We start from the raw sequence: 19,374 nt of genomic DNA on the forward strand, positions 1-19,374 counted from the left end.
TCCAACTTTCCAATATATTTGCCACTCTCCCGACGTTCTATCCAATATATTTCTCAACTATCAAATATATTGTAAAATTTTCCATTATAATGGACATTTTCCATTATAATGGAAGAGCCTAGCGTGCTGAACCTGAGAGAACCTCAACATAACTATTCCATTTTACTTCAATGCTTTGAAGGCCAAACCCAAGAGCAATGATCTCTGAAGTGGCTGCAATTTAGCCCTTTTGAGAAAACTACTTTCTTTGGTCTTAGTCATAATCATTTACTTTATAGTGAATATATTTTAATTACATTGTCAGAAAACACATAAAACCTACGCAAAAAAAAGAAGAAGAACGAAAATACTTGACAGGGCCGCAAGTCCCTAAATAAGGTTAAACAAATGGGTAAAATAAGCAAAAACTGTCATAACTAAAGACGTCAACTACATCATAGGTCACCTTGACATGAGTAAACAAAAATAAACCAAACAAAGCAAATTTTATGTTTTAATCATATCTTATTAAAGGTTAATAAATAGTATTTTACATTTTGTTAATATTTTCTAATACTTGCTTTAGTTTTTTGGAAAATCTCTTAAATTTTAAATCTTGAAGGTTTTTTTGCTTTTTTTTGTAAACTGTGTTTCTATTAATTTTCTATATATTTTCTTAACATTTCTTTTTCTTCTATTTTTCAATTTATCGTTTTATTTAATTATAACAAAATGATTTAAGAGCCGCCTTAAAGCTGACCTAATGAGGTTTAGAATAAAACGAAGTACTTACCTCTTCAAAAAAATATAAGAATGACACACATACACATGTGCGGAAGAAGAAAAGACACAATGCAAGTGGGGTACTGAAGCCAACTCAAACAGGTTAAAAAAAATTAACTAAATAAAAACAGATATATTAATTTTCAATTGGAAAATGAAAATAAATGTTCTTTAATGTTTTCTTCCTTGAATTTAACTGAGACTGATCAACAGGAATTATGTCTTTCTAGTCGAAATTTGGGACTTCTGAAACCAGAAACCCTTTTGCCCCTATATGTCGAACATATGACATATGGCGAAAAATTGAACCATCTGAGGTGCATAAAGCATCGACGAAGCAAGGTATATCCAACGAGGACATCTTCCCATTACGGTTTGAGTGATATATATGTATTACGGTGAGAGACCAAAATCTGGCCTTTCATATTATAGCTAAAAGTACTCTTTATTTTGCGCATTCTGCTTTTCCAGGTACTCTCCCACCGCCCCTACAGCAGTTTTTCTCACGGACAGGCTCAGGTATGTACTTTTCTTCTTTATGTAATTCTTCTCGACGATTTATTTTACCAAAACGATCTTTTACAGCAGCCTAGAGGTCTCCAGTATATCAATCAATTCTATTATGGAACTCCATCTCTTCGGATGTCCCTCTTTTTCTTTCTGATTATTTCGTCGGGTCTTTCCAATTCAATAATTTTTCTCTCTCTTTATTAATCCTTTCCTAATTTGTATGTCTCTTCTCTTCTTTTAAAATCATTTTCAGCTATATGTTAAATCTCCTTCTAAATCTTCTCTCTGTCAAATATCTTATTTATTCAATGTCCTTGTCTTGTTCCAGTGTTTTTTTTTTGTATATATATATATATATATATATATATATATATATATATATATATATATATATATATATATATATATATATATATATATATATATATTATAATAGTGTTTAATTCTTGTTATCTGTGGTCCATTACAAGCAAAGCTTCTTGGGCCTAGTAACCACTTTACTTTTGTAATAGTTTTTTCTTTTAGTATCAATAAATTGATTGATTGATTGGCGAATATCGACATTCATCGGTGAATGTCAACATATACATAGTTGCTTGGTGTATGTCCGAAATGTCAGTTAAATATCCTTATTTCTGACTTACACCGGTGAATGTCGACATTCACTATGCACTGATGGTGGATGTTGAGTATTTCTGAGACTTTTTATATTCACTATGCACTAATGGTGAATGTTGAGCATTTCTGAATTGTTTTATATTTCTGAGAACCAATTTCTGAGATTTATAACCTTACCTAATTAGTCACCACCAAACCTGCATACGACTGACAAACAGGGTTGCCACCACGGTCAGTTCCTAAAGTGCTAGAATTGCCCAAATATCCGTGCCACAAAACAATTTTCGGTGCGACAATCAAACGTGATAGAGCTAAAATAGTGTTACAATAGCACTTTCACGCTACAGGTGGCAACCGTGCAAGAGCTACATTGCTATAGATAATGAAATAGTGGTGAAATAGCAGTTTCGTGCTACAGGAGGAATCCTTGTTGACAAATCTAACTGGCAAAGCTGACTGAATCGAAGCAGAGAAATGGACTTGGTGTGAAACAGCCAGTTGCCTCCTAATCGGCTCCTTTCTTTTGGAGATTCCGCAGAGCATATCTGCCGTGTCGAAATACACCGGCCAGAGTTCGAATACACAAGAATGTAATGAAATATTGAATCTTTCAGTGACGTATTAGGGGTTTGTTGGCATTCACCAGTTTGTCGACAGTCTTCAATTTCGGTCTTTCACGGTAACATACGCGCATCGGACTTCACGGCTCTGCGCACGTCTGAGTGTATTTCTCGGTCTCCCACTCTGTCGCCACCCCCAGGGCTACCACTTCTGCACTTTGTGTGGCATTCTCAACTCTATCGCCAAATGGCGTAGCCAAGATAATTCCATCTTTTTTCGTCCACAATTTCAGAAAAAAAAGCTACTATTTATTTATAGTAACAGTGTATATTATATACTGTTAAGAAGGCTTAAGTGTTTTGACAAAGTTAGGAAAAGGCATCTTTTTTCAGTATGCATTAAGAGTTACAGGAAGAGCTTGCAGGAGCTGCTTACATAAGAGGAGCTGAGAGGAGAATGCTGCTCGTATTTTACTTTGACAAATACAAGCATGTACAAAAATGTAACAGAATATATCATAGATGCATAATTTGACATTTTTAATGCTTGTTTAAAACTCTGAAATTAATTTTTGGGGAGTGAATTTTGGGCCTCTCAAAATTTATGGGGTAGCTTTCTTTCATAAGCCATATGCGCCAGGGTTTCTGCTAGGTAAAATCAAGTCCCAGTAATTCAAGCCTTTTCGTTGGAGGAATAAGCTCAAAAAACAGGTGTATCCTTTCCCGAACTCCCCCTCCCTACTCACAAAACAGAGAACAAGTTGGAATGAGTCGCTTTTTCATGGGTCAGTTTTTTAACAGTTTGTGGTAACGAACTATAAGTAAGGAGCGATGCGGCTCAATAGTAATCGAAACTCTAAGAAACAGAGTCCTGATAACAACAGATAAATCAAAAGAATTAAATTTTGATGCTTATTCGAAATATACAAAATCTTTCCAGTTGAATGTTATCCATCAAAATTTACGAGCCTGAGAAAATTTGCCCAATTTTCAAAAAAGGAGGGAAACACCCCAAAAGCGACAAATGATCTTAATGAAAATCGCGCCATCAGATTTAGCATATCAGAACACCTTACTGCAGAGGTTTCAAGCTCTTTATACAAAGGAGGAATTTTGCATTTTTTTTGCCAGAAAAATGATCACGGATACGTGTCATTTTTTTTTTTTTTTGTTTCTTCCCAGGGGTGATCGTATCAAGCTATTGATCCTAGAGGATCGAGTGAGTGCTCATTAGATCGAAAATCAAACACTCTAGTGCCATTTTTAAGTGACCAAAATATTGGTGGGCAACTAAGCCCCCTCCCACGCCCCTTTTTCACTGAAGTCATTTTGTTCAGCAAAGTCAAAAGATCCAGTACTTATGTCTTCGAGGATAACTTGACCCTCCAAAATTGACCGGGTCAGGATTGCAAGCTATGACCTTTGCCCATTGGTTACATATAGTTTTGGTTATTGGGAAGTAGGCAGACATTTTTCGGATGGGAGGAATTTTTCTGGTGGAAAGATTACGTGGGAGGATCTTTCCATCACAAAATTTTTAGGGGGAAGGGAATTTTCCATGAAGGAGAAGCCAGACTTCCCAGTATTATGTAAAAAATAACCTGAGATTAAATTTAAAAAAAGTTGTTGCAACTGAAAGTAAGGAGCAACATCAAAACTTAAAACAATAAGAAATTATTACGCAGCTGAGAAGGTTACCCCCTCGTCAATACCTCACTCATTACGCAACAGTTTTTTTTTATAGAACTTTAAAAAAAAACTTAATATTCTAATAGTTATTCTTAAATAATTGGAACAAAAAGTAAAACTTTAGCGTTAAGACCGTATTGAGGTGATATTGAGGGGGGGGGGTATTGGTATTGAGTATTGAGGTGATATTCTAAATATCAAATTTAATTGAGATCCGATAATCAGTTCGTAAGTTAAAATACCTCATTTTGTCTAATTTTTTCAAACTAACCGTCCTTCAAATCCAAATATAAATTTTAAATATCATTTAAATAGGTCCTTCTAAATATCAATTTTCAATAAAATCTGAGCACCCATTCGAAAGTTAAAAATACCTAATTTTTCTAATTTTTCCAAGTTAACCCTCCCTCCAGCTCTCCCAAAGAGAGCCAACCTGGTCTGGTTACGTCAATCACGTATCTAGGACTTGTGCTTATTCTTCCCACCAAGTATCATCACGATCTCTCCACTCTACGCGTTTTCCAGGATTTCCGGTTTCCCCTTCCAACTCCCCCTGATATCACCAGATCCGGTCAGGACTTAAAATAAGAGCTCTGATATACAAGTATCTTCTAAATGTTAAATTTCATTAAGATCCGGTCACTCGTTCGTAAGTTAAAAATACCTAAATTTTTCTAATTTTTCCAAATTAACCCTCTCCCCAACTCCCCCAAAGAGGATCTGTTACAGTTATGTCAATCACGTATCTAGGACTCGTATTTATTTTTCTCACCAAGCTTCATCCCGATCTTTCCACTCTAATCGTTTTCCAAGTCAAATTTCATTAGGATCCAACTACCCTTTCGTAAGTTAAAAATACCTAATTTTTTTAATTTGTTAAACAACCAAATCAGGTACCCCCCAACTCCCCCAAAGAGAACAGATCCGGATATGTCAATCACGTATCTAGGAATTGTGCTACTCTTCCCACCAAGTTTCATCCCAAGCTCTCCATTCTAAGCGTTTTCCAAGATTTCCGGTTTCCAGCTCCAACTCCCCTCTGTGTCATCGGATCCGGTGAGGATTTAAAATAAGATCTCTGAAACACGAGGTCGTTCTAAATATCAAATTTCATAAAGATCCAGTCACCCTTTTGTACGTTAAAAATACCTCATTTTTCTAATTTTTCCAAATTACCGAAGTAGCTCCCCCCCCCAACTCCCCACAAAGATAGTGGATCTGGTTCGGTTATATCAATCACGTATCTAGGATTTGTGCTTATAATTCCCACCAAGATTCATCCCGATCTCTCCACTCTAAGCGTTTTCCAGGATTTCCAGTTCTCCCCCTCCAAATCCCCCCAATGATACTGGATCCGTTCAGGATTTAAACTAAGAAGTCTGAATTATGAGGTCCTTCTAAATGTCAAATTTCATTAAGATCCAATTACTCATTCATAAGTTAAAAATACCTAATTTTTTCTAATTTTTCCGAATTAACCCAAGTTTATTTAATATTTTTCCGACTAAGTTTCATCACAACCGATCTTAAGTTAAAAATACCTCATTTATTATAATTTTTCCGAATTAGCCATCCCCCACTCCCCCCCCCAGATGGTCTTATCGGAGAAATGACTATTTATAAGTAATCTGGTCTGGTCCCTGATATACCTGCCAAATTTCATCGTCCTAACTTATCTTGAAGTGTCCAAACTAGCAAAACTGGGACCGACAAACTGACAGAAATTGCGATCGCTATATATCACATGGTAAATACCAAGTATCATTGAAACATAAAAAGTATTAAGAGACCAAAAAACGAATGTGATTTTCACCCGGTTGAGAAGAATTAAGATGAAAAGACAAAGCATATCTTTCGGCAAGGCTTTCCGTCAAGCCGTCCGTGACACTTAAAAAAAAGAGAATGAAGCAAAAAAGTTCAATGTAAAACAGAAAAAAAAATAATCTTTTGAAGTAGACAGCAACAAAACAGAGAAAACCAGATGCAGAGCCGAATAAATTAATGGTGTAAATATTCTGTAGATCCATTATATAGCAGTATGTATTATAGTATTCTTTATTTTATATCATTTATGATTACTTTTATTTAATTATGAATTTTATTCGTAAAAAGTATTCACTAATGTAGGAAAACAGTCTTCCTTTTCTCCTTCTGTCTTTTTTTTAATGTGTTTGTGCTGCTGCATTGGTGATTTCTCTTTTCATTATATTCTTTGCGCCCACAACTTCAATTGAACGCAATGCTTTGCGAAAACGGGATCAAAAGCAGAATTACCTCAGTTGGGTTAGTAATTCTAATATCAGTTCCATTAAAAGATTTCACGTGCCTATCAGGATCAACTGTGTATGCATCCTCATATTCTTCTCCTGTCGAATATTCATCTAAAAAATAGAAACAAATTAGAAAATAAACATGAATGAAACGCTCATTCTAACGTAATTTGGCAGATTCGATATCATAAACGGGGTTTAGCACCATAGTACATAGTATATAGTACGGGGAGCAGAACCATAGTACAAAATGTGCCTATCAGGATTAACTGTTTACGCATCCTCATATGCTTCCCCCGGGGGGGGGGGGTATTCATCTAGAAAATAGAAACAAATGAAATACCAAATATAAATGGAACGCTTCACCTAAGATTATTTGGAGGATTCGATGGTAAAAACAGGGTTTAGAATTAATAAAATTAATCCTTGAATAACACCATAGTCATGCTTGTTAATCTATTACATCTAATCCATTATCTAAATTTATGGTTGATATATAAATTTCTTGAATTATTGTCAAACTTGAGCTACAGAAGCAGAGGTTAGGAATAACTTTGTGAATTGACAGATTTATCAAACAGACAGCAAAATTACTATTCCAAGCTCCCATCTTTACGAAGCTCAAAAAATGATGCCCTAAATCTTCACTATGATTAGTATTTTTTGCCTGGCCATATTATTGGTCTTATTTGTCATACTAATCATAAGACTAGTCTTAACGCTTACACCAGAAGGTAGAACACAGGTCAACTCAAAAAATTACAAACGGGATACATTATTGACGTTATAGTTGTGCTTCATAGCTATGAAACAGCGTTATCTTTTATTTAGTTTTTTTGTGCCAAATGATTTTGGAACTGCAGCCCAAAAAGGACAATAGAAACAACGGGACGATTCATAGTCTATGAAAAAAAGAGAAACATATTTTGGTCAATGCCTTCACACAGCTATCCTTATGCTGAGTGAATACGTATATGTTGTTTCTACGTACAGGCATTGTTCAAAGCAGTTCTTTCTCTTTTCTGTTTTTTATAAGAATATTGAACTCGAACGTGTTCGCCAATTTAAGTATCTTGGAATTTTTCTAGATGAAAGTTTATCTTTCAAAGAACACATTAAAATCTTGTCACTGAAGATATCAAAAAACATTGGGATTCTTTCATGGTTCCGCTATCATTTTCCTCATAATATTTTGAAGACAGTTAATTTTTCTCTTGTTCATTTGGGCATATACGTTTGCTTCTATTTACAAATCACTACAAATTTTGCAAAATTAAGCACTTAGGAACCTCTTAAATATTGATTTTTCAGCCTCAGTAAGACACCTATAAGGTCTTCTGGTATATTTTTGATCCTTCAGATCCATCTGATTTCTATTCCCGTATTTATCATGATTTTGTTTTTGATCAACTTCCACCGAGATTTTGTGCCTTTTTTACAACAAAAATCACAATTTCATAATCATCCCACATCCATAGATCATATTTTTCATCTCAACTGCGATTCATAATCATCCCACATCCATAGATCACATTTTTCATCTCAATTGCGACCAACGCCAAGGGTTGATTTTAGCCTTCGTCACATGGAACTAAAAACATGGAACTCTTGTTATTATTGTTCTTATTCCATTTTAGGAAGAAGTAGTGTCAGGTTGTTATTGTTTCTCTTGTTTCATTTTAGGAAGAAGTAGTGTCAGGTTGTTATTGTTTTTCTTGTTTCGTTTTCAGGAGAAGTAGGGTTAGGTTGTTATTGTTTCTCTTGTTTCATTTTAGGAAGAAGTAGTGTCAGGTTATTCTAGTTTTCTTGTTTCATTTTAAGTACAAGAACTGTCAGGTTATTATTATTTCTCTTGCTTTATTTTGTAAAGATTTAACCTTATAAATTAATGAAAATGGAATCTGTATGACGATTTTTTCGTTTCTTTGTAACAGGCAATGCGCTTAAGTAGGCCATAAGGCATTTGCATTTTCATTTATTAAGAGTGTTTATGTCTTGCTGTAAATAAAAAGTTGCTCTACTCTTAGCGAAAAAATGGAATACTTATGAATTTCACAAAACCAAACAAAAAGACAAACCTCCAAAATATCAAATTGAAGTCACCCTCTAAAGTGAACAGTAAGATGGCGACTTTTTTTTACTGGCTGTGAATTATCTCGTTTCGTTTTTCACAGCCCAACATTTTTTCGTATTGACATTTTAAGTAATGTGGCCTCAGAACTAAGCAAAAACCAAAATGGAAACTATGCAGCCTTCATTACTCTAAAATCTGTTTAGAAATCCCATTGTACCTTCACCTTGGCCTCACTACAGTCTCGTTTTATTTAGAAACTCTATTTTCGTTTTTAAACATAAGCAAAACCAAAATACAGACTTCATTACTCTAAAAAGTCTCTTTGGAAACCCCATTAAAGCTTCACCATGGCCTCACTATAGTCCTACTTTATTTAGAAACTCGATTTTCTTTCTTAAACATAATGGTTATCTTTTTACTTTTTTTTTATTGGCTGTGAATTATCTCGTTTCTTTTTTCAGGGTCAATCGTTTTTTCATATTGCCTTGTTCAACCTGTGTGACCTCAGGACTTATTTAACTCAAAAAGGAGAAAAACAAAATGTATAAGTATACATTACAGCTCTAAAACTCTCCTCGGTAATCCTATTATAATCTCACCTTGAACTCATTATAATCTCGTTTTATTCGAATCGCAATTCACTCTTTTAACCACAATGGTTATATTATAATTGTTCCCCTCAAATCAAAGCGGGTTCAAAATAATTTTTTATATCTTCTTTTCATACTTCTATCTACTGGTCTCAAAAACTTTTTAGACCAAGATGATGGAACGTTAAAATTTTTAAAGTTTTAAAATTTTATTTTGAAATTATTTTTTTTTAAATAATTTTTATTAAATTCTTCAGATGATAGAACGTTGGATACGCCATACAAAGTGGCCACCGTGGCTTCACCGTGACTACACTGATAGTGGTACGCACATATAGACTGTGACATACTGTAATCATCATTGGTGGACACCACCGATTGACATGGAGCATCTAAACATGAAACAGTGACAGAAGAAAAGATTTAGGACTCACTTTTTTCTTCATGATCATCTATAAAGTTCTTTTCTGGGAACCTATCCCAATCGTTATTTTGGGGAGCCAGAGCTTCACTTACTATTAGTAGCTCTTCTGTAGTAGGGAGTGGTGTAGTAGTCGTAGTTCTCGTAGTTGTAAAGGTGGTGGTTGTAGTTGTGGATGTAAGACTGTTATTTTTCCTAGAATAAATGAATTTACATATTTTATTCATATGGAATATCTCAATTTACGCAAAGTAGATGAATTCTTATGATCCATATATCTACGAGGCCATCTGATGGTATAGTAAACAAAATAATATTTTACTATTAAGACTAAGGAGAATAATAGTTACCTGTCCTGAATCAGCTACAAATGCTTCAGGAATAGTAATTATTATTCTCTTTAGCACAAAGAGTAAAATATTATTTTGAAACAAATTTGCCGGAATTTTCAAAAAGAGCTAGAAACCCCTAAAAATGACGTTATATTTGCTTGGCGTGATTTTCAACATTTACATTCTACTTTTAAGACTAAGGAACATAATAATTACAAGTCCTGAACCAGCTAAAAATGACAATTTTTTCTCACTAGCCATTTTTTTTAACGTGTTTCATAAGTTTTGGTTAATATGGGCTGTTTTACCTTTTGAGCCCCCATTAAGGGTCAAAATGGAATTCCCCCAAGAAACGACTGCTGAACTATAAAAGAGAAAAAGAAAAGGCATCAAGTAATATGTTTACTTTCTTCAAAGCTAAATCATGTTGAAAACTGCAAATTTTACCATGAGTTTTAGTTTAATTCCAAGGGCCCGGGGTCTGAGTCTGATCCAACCTGCCAGAATTTCTGGAATTTCTGGGTTTATACATCGGCATTACTAAATATTTAAAAAGGAAAAACAAGAAGAATATATAAGATAATAACTATATAAATAGAATTTCATTGTATTTTTCAAAATTCTGCTCGCCGAGGGAATGAATTACTTAACAACGTTATGGTTCACATCCGCCATTGCCCAGAACTGGTAAGTAAAGCTAGAAACGCCCTGCTATGGGTATCTATACAACATGAGCCTTGATCTTAGAAAATTAATTTCAGACAAATGAAATACAAAAACATGCAAAATACTAAAATCCAAATACAATAAATATTAAAACAAAATAAGAAACTTTTTTAAATATTGTAATTACCAAGGAGTCAAATGCCATTGTTCCTAAAAATAATGAAAAGTACTCTGTAAAAAGAGTTAATCATAGAAAAGTAAAAAGCCACATTAATTTTAAGACCAGCAGAAACAAATTCCTGTATTTTTTCAAACTCAAAACGATTAATAGTTACTATTGAACAGTATGTAAAACCCAAAACAAACAGAAATTAAATAAACAATCATACCAAACAAATATACAACAGGTACTAAAAACAAATGAAACTTAAAACGAACAAAAATCACTACAAATAAGAGTTTGGCAACTGTCCCCTTCCCCCTCCTCTAACTGTAAAACCCTAGAGCCTGCTGCATCATTTGCGTTTTACTGAAAACTATATATTTCTTAAACAGTCCTTGGAAAGAATTAATAAAATGAAACTGAATATCTAACATAAAATGATATTAATAGCTGAAAGCTCAGGAATTCGGAATTGTTTCACTGTAATTTTCTATTTGTATTTTCAATGTTGTAAATACAAAAGAAAATATCTGCGATATAATTCGTTTTCAGTACAGCGCAAATGAAGCAAGAGGCCTTAGACATTTGCAGATAGGGGTGGTGGAAAGGGAAAAACAGTTTCTTTTTATTTAGCTACTCAATATTTCCCCAATTTTGCCCCAATACCCTTAGCCTTTTTGGACAGACCCAGCATTAAACATCTCTTCTTTTCGCAATGGTAAATCTTGCGTTAAAAAAAAATTTGACAGATACCATAATTGTGTGCCCTTCATTTCTTTTTTGACATCCCTCTAAACATACCTTTAAATTTCAATTTAGTACCCTTAGCCGTCCTTAGACATAGCTGTTGTGCCATTTTGACAACCCTTCTGCATATAGTGCGCTTCGATTTTGGTTGATATCCCCCTCAACATTTTCTAAAAGTTTTACCTAAATATTCTTAGCCATTTTCGAGATTCAGGATCGAACATGTCTCCCTTTCCCAATAGCCAGCCATGTATGTAAATAGTGGGCAACATACAACTTGCAACATATCCCCCAGGGGCTGTCGGGGGTTGGGCCCACGTCATCCCAAAAGGTATAGTTATTTGACTTTCCGACTATTTTGAACAAAATGGCTATTCCAAAATGCTCATCAGATATTTGTGGAGGGAGGGCAGCTAAAAACGGAATATGAGGTGGACTGGTTGCCCTCCGATGCCTTTTTAACATCCTCTTCAACATACCCTAAAAGTTTAATCTTAATACCCTCAGCTGTTCGTGTGATATCACAAATACCCCCTTTTCATCAACAGGATATACAGAGTATCTTTAGATTTATTTTGAAATGTCCCTCAACACACCTGGAAGTTTCACCGTAATAGCCTCAGTCTTTTTGACCACACCTAAAATCAAAATTCCTCCTTTTCCTAATGATTAATCCTACATGTAATAAAGGTCAAATTGCATGATTTACAATCATTGCCCTGGGGCTATTAGAGACATAGTTATTAGATTTTTTGAATGTTTTGAATAAAGTCGTCTTTTCGAAATTTTATCTGTGACGAAGGAAAGGAGCATATAAAAAGGGCAAGAGGAGCTGGTTGCCCACCGATAGCTCTTAAACATCTCAACGAGCACACACACATTGTTTTTTTATTGTGAAGGAAAGGACAGATGAAGGAAAGGTGCATCTGAAAAGGGCAAGAGGAGGTGGTTGCCCACCGATAGCTCTTAAACATCCCAACGAGCACACACAGTGTTTTTTATTGTGAAGGAAAGGACAGATGAAGGAAAGGTGCATCTAAAAAAGGCAAGAGGAGCTGGTTGCCCACCGATAGCTCTTAAAACATCCCAACGAGCATACACAGTGTTATTTTATTACAAAGGAAAGGAAATATGAAGGAAAGGAGCATCTAAAAAGGGCAAGAGAAGCTGGTTGCCCATCGATTGCTCTTAAACATCCCAACGATTACACACACAGTGTTTTTTATTGTGAAGGAAAGGAAAGATGAAGGAAAGGTGCATCTGAAAAGGGCAAGAGGAGGTGGTTGCCCACCGATAATTCTTAAATATCCCAACGAGCACACACACGGTGTTTTTTTTTATTGTGAAGGAAAGGAGCATCTAAAAATTCCAAGAGGAGCTGGTTCCCCACCAATAGCTCTTAAACATCCAAACGAGCACACACAGAGTGTTTTTTTTTATGTGAAGGAAAGAACAGATGAAGGAAAGATACATCTAAAAAGGGCAAGAGGAGCTGATTACCCAGCTATAGCTCTGAAGCAGCCCAACGAGCACACACAGTGTTTTTTTTTATTGTGAAGGAAAGAAAAGATGAAGGAAAGGAGGATCTAAAAAGGGCAAGAGGAGCTGGTTGCCCACCGATATCTCTTAAACATCCCAACGAGCACACAGAGTGCTTTTTATTGTGTTCAGCTTCTCTCTTCAAAGCTGTGAGTAGTTTCGACACCCTCACACGCATAGTTGCTTGAGCTTCTGACCATTTTGAATAAGATATCTATTTCTAAGTTTTGGCCAAATGTTTTTGAAGGGGGGCAACAAAAAGGGCAGGCTAGGGGCTGGCGGGCCTCCAAATATGTTTCAAAATCTCTCTCAACGTGTCCTAAAAGTTTTAACTTAATTCGCTCAGCCGGTCTTAAGATAATACATGACCTCCTTTTTGATAAACTTGATGCATAAATTGCCTTTTGATTTAGTATAAGATACCCCACAACATGCTCCAAAGTTTCACCTTAATGCCCTTAGCCTTTTCGGATAGATTCAGAATAAATATTTCCTCTATCCCTGATGATAAATCCTGCAAATGGGCAAATTACAGTCAATGGGGGTGCATGACGTTCATGGAACTATAGCCATTAGACCGTTTGACTAATTCGAACGAAATGACAATTTCCAAAATTTCAACCAGTGCTCAGCAGAGGGGCGTCTAAAAAGGACAGGGATACTGGCTTCCCTCTAATTTCGCTTCAACATCTCAACATACCTTGAAAGTTTCAATTTAATACCCAAAATAGTTCTATCTAATTGAAGATATTCCCTATTTCATAACCAGTAAGTACATAGTGTGTTTTGTCTGTCTTCAGCATCCCTATCAACACTTCCTTAAAGTTTCACTTTAAAATCCTAAGCCTCTTTGAAGACCCAGGATCAAACATGCCCTATTTTCCAATAAAAGTCCTTATATGTTAACAATGGGTATCTTGCATAACTTATAGCCCTTGTCACGGAGGCTGGGGGATGCAAACCCTGAAGGCAAAGTTATTTGACCTTTCATCTGGTTTGAAAAAAATAAATATATAAAAATTTTGATCAGATATATTTGGGAAAAGGGGCGTCGGGGAGGGCTGGTTGCCCTCCGACCAGTTTTAACTCTTAAAAAAGGGCAAAAAACTTTCAATTTCCAATCGAATAAGCCTCCTCCTAAGTAAACACGGTCACCCCTTCAGTAAAAACCTTATATGTTAACAATGAGCAACTTGAATAGCTTACAGCTCTTGTTCGGGGGCAGGTGGGAGGGTTCTACTCAAGAAGCATTGCTATTTGACCTTCGGACTATTGTGAACAAAACGGCTTTTTCAAAGCTTTGATCGGATGAATTTGCGAAAAAAAGGTACGGGGAGGAGGTGGATTAACCTCCAGTCACTTTCGACTTTTTAAAAAGTAACTAGAGCTTTCGCTTTCAAATTGAACGATTCTCCGGCTCGTTGCCCTGACCACATTTGAGAGAACTTTTGATTTCCAATCGAATGAATCGTCAGTCTTGTACAAGGTTTGATGGTAAAAATTAAAGTTAGGTAGAGTTAGGTTAAATTAGGTTACAAATCTCAGCAATGGGTTAAAACCTAACTCAACCTAACCTAACCTGTCACCATCAAACCTTGTATAAAACTGTAAAAGTTGACTGGCAAAGCCGACTGAATCCAAGCAGAGAAAAACTAATTTCGGACATTCACCAGTGAATGTCGACATAAACCAGATTTCGGTCTTTCACCGTAACATATATACATATAAAGAAAAAAGCAAAAAGGCGAAAATGATAATAAAAACTAATATAAAAGGAGGGAGAAAGAGAAAAGACAAGAAATTGACAAGTGAAAGAACCTAATTAGACCTAAGTATTAATCATTTCTTTTTTTCGTTCATTCGGCAATCATTGAAGTTGGTAAACTTCAAAAAAGTAAGATTCTTACATCAGTTTCTCATATTCATTACATTTTTCAACGGTGCCCAAATGATTTGAATCACAGCCTTTAATAAGCCAATCCTGTCGTTTTCTATCAATACCATCAGAGCAGCGATTTGCGAGAGGACACCAAATGCACTAAAAACGAAACAAAGATCAGTTGCAACTACAATAAAATATAAATAAATATATTCTAATATATAAATATAATAAAAACGTAATATATAAATAGTTTCTTCTCGGACAAACTGTCTTTCGCATTTCTGTTCGCACTCAACAAGATTTACAACCAGTGGCGTAATTTCGCCAAAATCCTGGGGGGAGAAGATAAAGTTTGAGTGAATTTTCCCAAATAAAGTAAAAATGACTGTGAAACATTAAAAATGAGTCATATAAAACCATAAAGTTAAAGATATACTAAAGAAAACTCACCCGTTTTTGTGAATGCTTGCATTAAGCAGGCTGATCTTAGCTTTGACAATATTTTTTTTTTAACTAAATTTCACCTGGGAGGGAGGGTTACTAGGGTCCGAGGGCAGAGGTCTGGGAGGGGCAGTTTGTCCCTGCCCCATAGCAAAACACGCCCCTGTTTACAGCATTTTCTTAATTCAAAAGATTTACAACATTTTCTTAATTCAAAAAGATTTATAAAACTATCCATATTATAGGCTCTATTATCCACTTTAAGCTATGAAAAATAGCTTGAAACCAACTTGTTAGCTTCACCAGCTGGAAATATCAGGGACCAACAATTAGTTAACATATTTGTAGGTCCAAGATATATATATATATATATATATATATATATATATATATATATATATATATATATATATATATATATTTATATATATATATATATATATATATATATATATATATATATATATTTATATATATATATATATATATATATATATATATATATATATATATATATATATATATATATATATATATACAAATATATATATATAACAATCCTTGGTTTTTCATAATTTATTTTTCTTTAGTTACTAAAAAGATAGCATACTTTTATTCCGGATCAGAGGCGTACGCATTATTATTATATTTTTTTTTTTTTGGGGGGGGGGGAAGCAAGAATTAGAAAAAGTGAAAATTTAAATAAGAATTGACCCCCCCCCCCCACCTGTTCCGGCGTAGGTCCTTGTTCTGGGACAATGAGAATTCCATCTGCCTGAAACATATAGAACCAAGAACTATAAGTAATTCTCATAAATATTAATAAAATTGCCAAATTCACTAACTTTTACAGCTTCTGAAATTTTGGCTAAACTGAAAGGAAAACTGAAAAATTGGGGGTAAAATTTGATTCCACTCATTAAAAAAAAAACTTCAAATGATGTTTACGATTATCGTTCCGTTTTCATTTCTAATTCTCGCTTAATTTGCCGGGTTTTAGCTTTTCCCTTCAAGTTTCCTTCCACTCCCTAACTTCAGGCTTGTAATATATTTATATTACACTATTTTCTCAGGTTTGTAAGAGCAGTTGACCACACCAAAGGGCTCCTAAATGGTACTTTTTCAAAATAATTTAAAAAACAAAAATTCTAGTTATAAAATTGTATACGGATAGTCTTCATTTCTGTTTACCATCCTTCAGCACGGGGAAGCCAAAACTCTGGAAGGGCCAACTTAACCTTCAAAATGCAAAATACAACAGAAAAAATGGAATGGATTCTATTCAGTTTCCGCAAAGTTGTCACTTCAGGATATCAGCTCCAAACTTCATCAGCATTTTATACCTCCTTTCGTCCAGGGTTGGGAGCTTGAGTTCACTCAAGTTTTCGTTATTTGGCCCAAAAATTATTTTGCAGTCTCCCTTCTAAGTTGTTTCCAGTAGGTTTCTGTGTTTCTCTGTAAGCAACGGATACCAGATAGGACAGCCGTATATTATTACAGGAATGACATAAGATTTATAGCACGAAAGAAGAAGTTGCTCTGTCATTCCAAATATCAGAAGACCAGTTGCTTTTGCTGATGTGATCTCAAAGTATGATGAGTGTTGGAGAAAAAAAAAATTTGAGATGTGGAGTTGGTAAAAAATCATAGATTGGTCCCCTACAAAAGGAAGTACAGAGAAAAAAAACAAGCTAGGACTAAAAGGTAGGAGTAATTACTTCATGTAGGCTTGGTTTGACACTGATATAAAATAGCTTTATAAAAACTTTCAAAAAGTATCAAAAATGTGTTTATATACATTTTATTACGATTTTCGGAGTCAGGCAAAAATTTTGGGGATGGAGAGGCGTTCAAACCTTTTTTCATGCAATGAAAAATGCTTTCACACCTCTTCAGCTACTCTGGGTGAACATCCTTGCACCTAACACTTGCATTTCAAACCAAAAGAAATCGTACATACTTATAATTTTGAGAAATACCTTGTTATCATCTCCTTGTTATATAACAAAGGGAATGGACTGGGACGTCTACAAACGAGGACGTTTGTGGAGATATTTCTCCTTTTTTTTTTTTTTATGTGATCTCTGAATGAGAGATCGTCACTTAATGTGATGCCAAGTATTTTTACTGATTTCTTTGTTTAGAGAGCTGCTGATTCGTCTATGCTCTTCTTCTTCTTCAGGAAGTTGACACTCATTGCACAGCTTTTGTTGAGGCTTAGCTGAAGCTTCCCTTGATCAGCTTGATGTTGATGCTCTGCGACCAGGGGTATGAGTTGACTGGGTGTCTGTAACAGGAAGTGCAGCAGACATAACGAAAGATCATCTGCAGATTTATACCATTGTTTGTTTTGCTTCATCAGTCGGTTGATGACAATCACAAATAAGATGGGACCTAACTGGCTTCCTTGGACCGCTCCACGCGTGATGTTTTGGAAGTTGGATGTTTCCCTGTTTTCGAGTTGTGCGTACTGTTGACGACCAGAAAGGAAACTTGTGATGGTACATAAAAGAATCAGCGAGACTTCCAGGGCACAAACTTCGTTGATGACAGTCTCATGATCAAGCACATCGATAGCTTTCCCGAAATCAGAAATGATTATTTCAGCAAGGGCCTCAGGACTTTCTAGGTGTTCTAGTAGATCATGAATATAAATAAATAAAATAAATATATTCGCAAATTTGATGGTAGGCCGTTAAGCCTATAAAAACAAAAATCTTAATTGGCATTTCTTCTAAATTTGCACAAGGAGAAAATGTCATTTGAGTAATATTCATCAACTTCCTTCTTGAATGTCAGTAGGTTTGTGGAGCAGATTACTCTTTCTGGTAAGTTGTTCCATTGCTGAACCACTCGGTTGCCGAAAGTCCATCGGCCCATGTCCTTGTAAAAGCGTTCCGTACTCACTTTGTACTGACGTCCTCGGAGATGATTTTTATTGAACTGCACGATTCTCTGGGCTGGTACGTTATCATAGGCTCCATTGCAGAGCTTATAAATTTCAATAAGATCACCACGATGGAATCTATAGGCGAGGGTTGGGATTTCAAGCTTTCTAATCCGCTCTTCGTATGGAAGGAAGCGTAACCTGGGAGAGAATTTATGAAGTAATCTGATAATGAAAATTAGGATACATTTTATGGTCTGCTATTACTATTAGCCAATGTAAAATAAAATCTCCGAGGACTTTTGAACTGATGGGCGTCTTAATGTGAAACTTTCAGGGAAATATGTTTGAGCAATATCTTAGGAACAGCTTAGAGTATTAAGTTGAAACTTTCCAGAGTGTTCAAAGGGATGTGCAACAAACCAAAAGACACTCTGTGCATACTTCTACTTCTACTATGACTACTACTACTGAGACTAAGGGTATGAACATCAAACTTATAGGGAATGTATAAGGAGATGTTGAACAAAATCAAAACACACACTGTCCCTTCAGGTTATCAAAAAGGCGAACTTTCAATTGTCCAGAAATAGCCTAGGATATAAAGTTTAAGCTGTCAGGGCATGTTAAGAGGAATGTTGAATAAACCAAAAGGCATTATTTGTTTTCTACCACTACTTTTATTAAAATGACGTAACGGATATATCCCTTGCGCTGCTTATGATACAATCAGAATAGTCTAACCTGATAACGATAAGGGTGCATAAAACTGTGCGGTATTATAGTCAGAATATGCATAGGCATCATATAATCAAAATCCTATAATCTGGTTTGGACATAAAATTCAATCAGTATTATAAAACCATACTTTTTATTGCCGTAGAATCACTCAAGTTTCTTAAATGGAATGGCGCTAATTTGTTCAATTTCTGAAATTTTTGGTACTAAGTCATTAATCAATTTAATGATAGTTTTTTGATAAAGACAGATGAAAAATTATAGAGAACAGACGAAACTTATGAAAACATGTTGAATAATTTTTAATTTTGAGAAAACTTGATTTACCTCAAAATAATTGAAATACATATGGCTAATGAATGTAGTTTCAGTTTCAATAAACTAAACAGAAATAATTAATGTAGTTTGGAGTCAGAAATAGCGTAACAGCTGTCACCTGCAAGAATTACTAACGCTTTAGTGGTCGGTAGGGTGCCGATATTTAA

At 35.0% G+C, this 19,374-nt stretch overlaps 1 protein-coding gene across 1 annotated transcript in view; it reads right to left on the bottom strand.

Annotated features, from left to right (window-relative positions):
• LOC136039174 (uncharacterized) overlaps positions 1–19,374 on the bottom strand; it is a gene marked incomplete in the record, with an annotated part of 228,537 nt that overhangs the window by 131,826 nt on the left and 77,337 nt on the right. Inside the window, 2 exon segments of the mRNA XM_065722689.1 lie at positions 6,414–6,520; positions 9,508–9,689. Coding sequence (XP_065578761.1) covers positions 6,414–6,520; positions 9,508–9,689 — 289 coding nt within the window.

The sequence above is a fragment of the Artemia franciscana genome, chromosome 19 (assembly GCF_032884065.1).
Source record: "Artemia franciscana chromosome 19, ASM3288406v1, whole genome shotgun sequence".
NCBI lineage: Eukaryota > Metazoa > Arthropoda > Branchiopoda > Anostraca > Artemiidae > Artemia > Artemia franciscana.